Here is a 10,169-nt window from a genome sequence, read left to right on the forward strand (position 1 = left end):
TGGGTCAAGCTCATCTAAATTGACGCAAATTAACTAATAAATAAAAAATAATATCATTAAACATTAAGTGAGTCAAATTGAAGTTACAAAATAAATTTGTATTGATATAAGTGTCAATTTAGTGGACGCTAAGTACAAGAAATAAATAAAAATAATAATAAAAATGTTAATAATAGAATGGGATAAATATATTCTGAACGAACACAAATTAACTATTAAATAAAAAATAACAGCATTAAACATTATATGGACCAAGTTGACGCTAAAAATAACTTTAGGACAATGATACTTTAACCTACTTTTTTTGACACATTTTTAATCCATCACTTCAATCATCATTAGATCATCACATCACATCACTAAAAAGAATAAAAAAAGATGATCTAATGGTGATTAAAGCAATGGATTAAAAGTGGGTCAAAAAAAGTGGGTTAAAATATCATTTTCCATAACTTTATATCAATATAAGTTTCGGCCTAGCTGACACTAAGAAGAAGAAATAAATAAAAAATAAAAATATTAATGATAAAGTAGGTCGAACACACTGTAAACGAACACTAATTGACCAATAAACAAATAATAATAACATCAAACATTGGGCGGCTCAACTCTACAATTTATTCTATTAATAGAAGCGTCAATCTATCCAAGTAGAAGAAATAAATAAAAAAAATAAAAATATTAATGATGGAGTGAGCCCTATTTTAAATGAGAGCAAATTAACCCATAAACAAAAAGTAATAATATTAAATATTGTGTGGATCAAACAAACCTTAAGATATATATGTTATGAATTTATGTGTATTAGTAGGATCAAATCGGAACTATAGATTAATTTTGATCTAATGGTCCAAATTTTGAACCACAAATTTATATATGGATTGAACTCTCTTCATTACCTAAGTTGCATTGCAGCAAAAGATGATAAGTTGCATTACCTAATTAATTTTTATTTCTAAAATTGATTATTACTTAGACATTTTTTTACTGATTAACTTGATTGTTGACTAATGCATGCTCATTCAACGATAAAAGCTTTTAATGTATATATTATTATGTCTATATCATTATATAAAAGAATTTTCTCTTTTTCTTACATATCTTGTTTCAATTTTATTTTCTAGATATAATTGTTTTTTTTTAAACTAAAATAATTATTTTACCAATTTTATCCATTATGAGAAGTAGATGATTTTCGGAAGAAATCAAAGAATCTATTAAGAATCCTCTAAGAGCTACTCCAATAGTGGATCTTGACCAACCAACATTATTAGGGTAGTCAAAATAATACATCCAAAATTTATATATTTAATTACTGTCACTAATACAATAAAAATGAATAGATAATTTAGTATAATAATAACTAAAAAAGAAATCACACATATCTAAAAGATTGTTAAAAGAAAATTAATTAAACCACACTTAAAATCCAATTATAAAAAACACACATGTACAATACTTTTTTTCTATGTTCATAAAAAAAATAATATACAAGAGGCTCATTAAATAAACGAATAAACTAATATTTCATTATTAAATTAGACAAGAGATAATTACCTTCATTATTTCCTCGAGAATAGAAGATCATAATTGAGAGATGGCAGTAAAAATAGTAGATCTTTTTCTCTTCAGAAACAAAAGAAAATAGGTGAGAATGAAATATGAGAATAATTTGTGTGAAACTCAAGACATATAATGGAACCACAATTAAAATCCGATTATAAAAAAACACACAGTATAATATTTTTTCTTTTATGTTCATAAAATAAAAAATTAATATAAAAGAGGCTCATTAAATAAATTATTAAACTAATATTTTACTATCAATTGAGACGAAAAAATTACCTTCTTCTTTACTTCCTCGAGAATAGAAGAGAATAGAAGAGAAATAAGAGCAAAAATAATAGATTTTTTTCATTTATTTTGAGATTTATTTCATCTCTATTTCATGCTTGAACGCTTTTGAATCGAAATATATATTTTAAGAAATGAATGATTTATTTATTCAATCAATAATTAATCTGAATTTGAAGTAGGATAAGGAATTTGATTTTTTAATTGATTCTATGGGTTTAGTGACCTTCTTTTGAATATAATACATTACAACAAAAGATACTCTATTAGTAACCAATTTTAGTGACAAAAAATTGTTAATCTAGTGACAAATTTAGATAACAATTTACAAAATAAAAAATTATTGGTTATTAAAATAATCATTATTATAAATGAGAAAAATATAATTAGTCACTAAATTGATCACTAATTAATTAGAGACCAATTTAGTAACTAAGTGATAGCAAAAACCTAGGTAGTTAATATTTAGTGACTAATTTCCTTTAGTAGCTAAAATCATGAAATCATGTAACTAATTTAAAAAACCAATTTAGTGACCAATTATAATTTTTTATTCATAATAATGACTATTTTAGTAACCAATAATTTTTTACTTTGTCAATTAGTATCTAAATTAGTGATTATAGTGACTAACAACTTTTAGTTATTAAAATTGGTTACTAATGAGACATTTTCTTGTATTATTTTTCTTGATTTGACTATATTTTAAAATTTAATTATTTTTAAACTAAAATAATTATTTATAATACAAATAATTACTTACAAAATAAATAATAATTATAAATTATAAATATTATTTATTTTAATTTTTATAATAATAATAATAATTTTATTATTTGTATCTATTATAAAAATAATAATAACACATATGTTTCTTAGTATTATATAGAAATAATAAATTCGTTTAATGCAGATTGTTTATGCAAGCACACTTGGTGACAAATACTATTTTACATATTTTACATGTTATTTTTAATATATATTTATATATTTATTATTTATTGAAATATAATAAATTGAAACAGTCTTGGGGTAATTTTTTATTTATTATGTTAAAAATTAAAAAAAAACGGTTATTTAAAAATACATATCTCTTAAAATTATTGTTTAATATTTGTATAATTTCAGAAGAAATGGGATAATAATTGAATAATAAATATGAAAGCGAAAAACTAAGAAAGTTACTAAAAAGTCCTTCGGACACACTTGCAATATTAAAAAATAAATATTATTAAATGACAAGTGAATACATATGTCGACATATATATCAAATAATGATAGACAGGACAACATATTATAATTAACATTACGAAGGAATAACCTAATTAAAATGCGAATAATTCTGACTTTTTCTCCACCTCGTTTGTTGTTTTTAATAAATATTAAACCATATAAACAAATGTGTTAAAAATGCATTAAACATAATGGTTAACAGTTTTTTTCCGATAATTTTCAACCAATGAGTTATTGAAAAAGAAATATAGAAAACATGTAAATCACATTTCCCAATTTAAAAATATACTCACTACCAGTTTCTCTCACATTCTTCCATACACAACTGTAATAAAACACAAAAATATTTTTTCTTTATTCTTTTTAACATTTAGTTTATACACAATAATTATTTGGTATTCAAAATCAATCTTAAATCTACATATTTATTATAAAAGTTAAAAAATCATATATGATATATATAATTAGATAATAATACAAAATGATTTTATATTTTACTCTGATTAAATTCGTAATAATTATTGTACTCAACATAATAAACAAAAATAAAAATAAAAATATTTTTAAATAATTTGTATTCATTAAATATATTAATCATCATGCTTAATAATTAACAAAACTGTTATAATTTAATCATATATTGCTAGGTTTCTACTCCATAGATGTTTTTTCACTAATATAGCTATATGCTTGCTTAATTATTATAATTAAATGCATAACAATCATCTCTTGTGTGTCATTTGCATATTTTTGTCCATTTTTCTTCCCCACCCACTGAATTCCAAAATACTACTATATATACGTGTGTGTTTGTGTTATATATATATATATATATATATATATATATATATATATATATATATATATATATATATATATATATATATATATATATATATATATATATATATATATAAGTTGGACGATGCATGTCCATTCATTCATTTCCCACTATCCAAGAAGATGTTGATAAGCCATATCAATACGTAAGGATCATTGAAGAGGTACCTCGTGAGGTTTTGGCAGAACATGAAATCACCAATTCTTTGAGTTCATGTGCAAATTTTAAAGGTTAAACAAGACAAAAACGGTACTTCATTTTTTTTGTTTCGTTTTTTTCTAATCCGTGTGCTTTCATTAATTACTCCTCCTTCTTCATTGCTCGCAACACTGCTTGCTTTACCATTTGCGCGTCAACACTGTCGTTCTTGTGACTCTGCAAAACAAGTTCTTGTCATAAATTTTCACTATTAATTCTTGCTTGCATCATATTTTATTTACTATAAACATTATCCCCTTTTCATATTATCCAACTATTGCACCTCTACACTTTGTTCCCATATACACTCCATGCAACAACAAAAGAGGTAGAATAACTATATATAGCGAACCCATTTAAGGTTTTTTAACTTCTGGTTTTTAGAGAAAAACTAATAAATGACTATGAGGTGTATAGCAAATAGGGTAAAAAATTTCTGTCTCAATGAATCGATATCAATCACACATCATTAAGTACAACGTTTGTTTTTCTTCAAAACTTGTGTGGTTCCATTCAGGTATCTAATTTATGTTACTTTGGCGCCTCAGAACCATGAAAAAATTCTTACCAAAACTTTACAACTATACTCCAGTTGTTTCTAATTTCTATGAATGTATATGTTTGGATTGTTTGTATAAGAGACTATAAAGTCAGAAGCTGATACATAATAGTTTCGGAACTGATGTATAACACATACTAATTAGGTGAAAATTAAAGAGAAAGTTTTATGATATTTATGTATTTTTTTTCTTACTTCTCTTCCCACGGCTTCTAGCTGGAAACTGTCTTCACAAGAAACCCTAGCATCAAGCACATCAAGGCCAAGTTCTTCGAAGGCTTCAAGTACGGACACGAGCATACCAGGGCTATTCTTCTCCAAAAGCACATTAATGAGGAAACCCTTTTCTAGGGTTTTCACAGTTACCTGCAAAAATACCATTTTCACAAGATTCATCAGTATTGAACCCTATATCTCTTTTCCAACTTAAATCGAATTAATTATTGAATGTTTAGTATAAGATCTGTATTAATTTCGACCCAGAAATTCATAAGAATCAACGAACAACAAACTAAATGCAGCAACAAGATCAATAAGCACCGCAGGTAGTTCATGAATTTGAGAGTTTGAAGATGATTCCGTGATCCCCAGCTCCGAGTTCAGTCCCTCCACTTTTTGTTTCAACTCCTCTATGTATTTTGAGGCATCTACAATGATTGAAGCTTTGTTCAGCTGCCAAAAGTTAACAGAGAAACCATTATTTAGGTCAAATCTTTTAAAAGCTTTGATTCAATAACAAGATGAATCAGAAGCTGTGATTAATTCATCAAAATATAAGAAATTACTGCAGTGGAGTTCGTGACATCGCGAAGTTGTTGCAAAGTCTGTTCCAGAGACGCTCTTGTTTTGTCCCTAGAAGCCATGCTTATCAGTTTTGTGCAGTTGTTGTTTCGATTTTGATTTTGCTTTTCTCTCCTTTTGTTTTCTCTGCCCTTCCTTCTCCATCTGTCTGCTTCGACATGTTTTCCTTTTTTATAGAATTGGCTGAGCTATTAAAAAATATGTGCAATATGTCGTTTGTTTGCATGACGAGTACCTAAATATTCCCCACACCCAATTATGCTTTTACCAAATTGACCTCGCCATTTTCAGATACCTGTATGTAAATAATTTGGGTGAAGCACGACAAATTTGATAAGAAATAAATAATCATAAATGGTAACCATGTAATCATAAAGATAGTTAAATTATTAGGTAAATACACAGTACTATTATAAAAATATATAATAGTCATTCTTCTTAATCATTCATGTATATTATTCAAATTTATAGTTATTAATTTCATCATAACCAAGCGTTTCTCTTGATAATTTTATCGTGTACATTTATGTTGTCCTACCATTTAAGGAATTTTACATAGATTAAACATATTTAATCTTATTTAAACATATTTATTAAGATAAAATCTTATTTTGTTAAACCTACATAATAAGCTCCGTTTTAACTTCTTTAGATAGAGAGTAAGCATGTTATTAGACACAAACACCAATCTGATTAAGAAAAAAAGTAACTGATAACTTATTAATAATATTCCATATCCATGCAGAAATGCCATTATTTTATTGAAGATTAAAACATTAAATAATTTAAAATTGTTGAATTGTTTATCAACTCGATTTTTATGTGGAGCTATTGAGTATATTAAAAGAGATATAATCAAATATAAGCTTTTATCTTTCCCCGTGACATGCTATCATTTCCTTTTTTATGATTAAGCTTCTTATATGAATTTTGTTGAATTGTCTCTGTTCTGGATCTTGGATATAATGATCTATAATAGTAAAAATTGGAAGTGCCGATCCCAAGAAAATTGCGAGTGGTTGTCATATATATTCCCCAGATTCTTTTTTATTTTCCTATCTTCCTTTCGAATCACGTGATAAAACATCCTTCATGTACTTAATTTTACTGTATATAGCATCCTTTTCTACATTAATTTAACTTGTCAAAGCGCGTTGCAACTTTATAAATAATGCACATTAACTAATGACAGGTAAAGAGCACCTTATGCATGTGATTTAGTGTTCAATTTATACAGAAAAATACATCAGAAAGACAGTGTAATTTTTTTAATACATAGTAATTAATCCTCCTAGCAGTTGTAATAATTATGAAAATTGATGTGAAGGGTATTTCAGTGAAAAATTAGTGAGAAAAATGAGTATATTTTTGTAGAGAAAGAGATATGAATGGAGTCCCGTGAGTGAAGTGCTTGAAAGAATTGACTTCGGATGGTAATTATGATTGAATGGAATCATTTTGAAGTTTTTGAAGGGTTTATATTCTGGTACACCCAATAAATTCCATATTATTTAAGAGTCGAGATCAAGTGAAGTTTAAATACTCCTACTTTATTTCATCATCTGAGATACCTTTTAAGAATAAAGACAAACTGTGACAAAACTCAAAATGGACAACACTTCAAAAATGCGATGATTGTTTCTAAGGACGAACTTAGATCGGAATTGTCTTATATGAATCACAAACACCACAAAACAAAAACATTCATTCTCTTCTTTTTACTTCCTTTCACGTGTGCATGCTTCGTTCATATATACCTCTCGTGACTCCGACGGAGCCCCCAGGTCCCTCTTCCATGTGCTCTACCCTTCGCTAGGGCTCTATCAAAAAAAAGTCTTCTAACATTCCATTAATTAGGGTCCAAAATATACGTTCTCATATTTTCTAATTATATAATTATTAAAAAGATGAATAAGTTTTTAACTCTTTAATTTAGGCCTTCGAAACTGGATAATCAGTACAAATTTTGTCGTTCCTAAATGGATAAAGATGGGTAGATAGATTGACGTTGAATTATTTAGTTTTATTATTCAGACTTATTTTTCATCCATACGTGTATTAATTTGGAATGAGGTTTGTGTTCTTTATCTTTAAGACACATAACTCACCTGGGACATGTGTCAAGATCTCACCACACTTCTTCTTCCATGACGATTTCAAAGCTTTATGGAATATTTCTACCATATATAAATATTTCTACCATATTTCTACCCTAAATTGCAAACATATGAAAATCCCATTGGAGTATCTTGGAATGCCAATTGGAGGGAACTCAAGGCTTAAACAATTTTGGCAACCTATGATTGAGAAGGTTAATAGCCGTTTATCTAATTGGAAAGACAAACTTATTAGTATGGCTGATCGGGTATGCTTAATTAAATCTGTCTTATCCGCGTTACAACTATATTAGTTGTCTTTTTATAAAATGCCAACATGTGTGAGCAATAAACTCGTAAATTTCCAAAGAAACTTCCTCTGGGGATGGGGCTCAAAAGATAGGAAAATAGCGTGGGTTAAATGGAAAAACATCTACAAACAAAAGGAGGTAGGGGGACTGGGCTTAAGAGACATCCATAATTTTAATGTTGCACTCCTAGCAAAATGGAAATGGAGGTTAGGCACGGAGGACAATGGCTTATGGAAACAGGTCTTAGAATCTAAATATGGATCATGGAAAAACCTCAATGACCCCATCACGTTAAGGTTTGCGTCAAGGTGGTGGAAAGACATCCACAAGGTATGCGGAAGCACAACGCGAGGACTCTGGTTTGATAATAGCGTTCAGTGGGTGGTAGGAGAAGGGAAAATAGTGAAGTTTTGGGAAGATAAATGGGTAGGGGAAGAAACACTTAAAGCTAGGTTTCCCAGACTATACTTGATATCAGAGTGTAAAGATAGAGTTATTGGGGAGGTCGATCATTGGGAGGATAATATTTGGTTGTGGGACCTAACCTGGAGGAGATCTAGATTCGATTGGGAGACAATTGTGGAGGAACAACTCCTCTCTATTATTAGCAGCCAACGATTCTGCAAGGGCCACCCTGATACATGGAAATGGAAAGGAGTTGAGATGGGGAATTCTCGGTAAAGGCTGCTTACAAAAACGCTGTAGGAAACTGTTGAAGAAGAAGTGATAAAAGAATTCAAAATGCTACGGAACACAAGGGTAATTCCAAAGGCTCAAATGTTAGGTTGGAGGGTACTCTTGGATAAATTACCAACTAAGACCAATCTATTAGTGAGAGGAGTCCAATTACAACATAGCCTTTGTGAATTGTGTCACGCACACGAAGAGAATGCAGAATATTTGTTCTTCTCATGTAAGGTGTCCCAAATGGTGTGGAATATGTGTGATAGATGGTTGGGGGTGAGTACCGTGCATCACGTCAAAGCTAAGGCTAACTTTCAACACTTTCACCTATATGATCTTAATAGTAGACAAAATTTAGTATGGAAAGGGATGTGGCTAGCTATAATTGGGGAAATTTGGAAACATAGAAACGGGGTAATTTTTAATCATAGGAAAGTAGACCCAAGAGAAATTTTTGACCAAGCACAAGTAGCGGCTTGGGTATGAATGAAACATAAGGTTCCAGCAATGATGTTTTCATATAGCGATTGGTACCTATCCCCACATACATGTTTAAAATTTTTGTGATTCGATAATTGTGTGTTCAGTGTGATAGGTAAGCAAACTTGAAGGGGAACCGTAAAGATGAGGTGTACATGTGCAAAGGCAAAAGTAACCAAGATGCAAGATTCAACATGTCATATCTAGCACTTTTGCAATCAATTATCATACACCATAAGACGGATGCCGCATCACTACATCAGGAAGGATTTAGTCTTCATATTTGGGTTAACTGCTTGGATGGAGGTGCACACTAGGGTCATTGCCTTTGTCTATCAACAACACTTATACGTACAGAGGCCTTATATATTGATGTATATAAACTGATGGCGTGCGGTTCGGCCAACTGGGTTGTTTCTCTTCGCCTATTCCATAATATCTGCCACCACGAACAAATTTAAGGTAGAGAAACATGTACATCTACAAGTTTAGGAGACATACACATTGATATTACTCCATGCTGCTGAATCTCCAAAGTTATTTCACGTGGGTTTGGTTTTGGAACAATTTTTTGTTTGGTGGAGCTATGATGCCAACCTAGTGCATCAATGTGTGCAAAATGTTTTGTTAAAGGATTAGAGCACCCCTCAAGTGTTCTCTTTAATTTAATTTTATTTTTTACTGATAAAAAAAAAATAAAGAAGAAACTTAGAGAACTACGGTAAACTCTATATAACTTTGTGTATAGTTTGGCATAAGAGTATGTTATTACCTATGATCAGATTTTGGGATTACCAATAAACTCAACTATGACTTCTGTGCACAAAGACACATACATTGTTTATGAAAGAAAATTTTGTCTTTGCATTGTAGAGTAATAATTATTTACATTTCCGTTTCGTAATTCCAAAAAACATCTAAAATATAATTGACACCAATGTACTAATGATAATTAATCGTTGGAGTTGCATGGAAAATCCACTCATTCACCTCCAATACTATTGGCATATTTATTAAAATTAATATCAATTAAGTTGATATTAATTTTATTTATTTTAATTTATTTTATTAAACATATAAATCTCTCAATCCAGATTCTGATTTCTTTGTTG

At 29.0% G+C, this 10,169-nt stretch overlaps 1 protein-coding gene across 1 annotated transcript; it reads right to left on the reverse strand.

Moving 5' to 3' along the window:
- Positions 1–4,039: 4,039 nt before the first annotated feature.
- LOC114186031 (transcription factor SCREAM2-like) lies at positions 4,040–5,657 on the reverse strand. The gene is made up of 4 exons (XM_028074029.2): positions 5,471–5,657; positions 5,226–5,357; positions 4,881–5,051; positions 4,040–4,303 (listed from the first exon to the last, which is right to left on the reverse strand). Exons 1-4 carry the CDS (start codon positions 5,546–5,548, stop codon positions 4,229–4,231), a joined length of 456 nt encoding a protein of 151 aa, XP_027929830.1. The 5' UTR covers positions 5,549–5,657; the 3' UTR covers positions 4,040–4,228.
- Between the last annotated feature and the right edge of the window lie 4,512 nt (positions 5,658–10,169).

Source organism: Vigna unguiculata, chromosome 5 (genome assembly GCF_037176805.1).
Source record: "Vigna unguiculata cultivar grain cowpea cultivar isolate G323 ecotype 2 chromosome 5, ASM3717680v1, whole genome shotgun sequence".
Taxonomy (NCBI): Eukaryota; Viridiplantae; Streptophyta; class Magnoliopsida; order Fabales; family Fabaceae; genus Vigna; species Vigna unguiculata.

Bases quoted from the DNA above. Each gene is read 5' to 3' on its own strand.
- LOC114186031 (XM_028074029.2), bottom strand. From the start codon at position 5,548: ATGGCTTCTAGGGACAAAACAAGAGCGTCTCTGGAACAGACTTTGCAA. The intron at 5,358-5,470 runs GTAATTTCTTAT...AACTTTTGGCAG, and splicing joins ATGTCACGAACTCCACTGCA to CTGAACAAAGCTTCAATCAT. The intron at 5,052-5,225 runs GTGCTTATTGAT...GTATTTTTGCAG, and splicing joins AAATTCATGAACTACCTGCG to GTAACTGTGAAAACCCTAGA.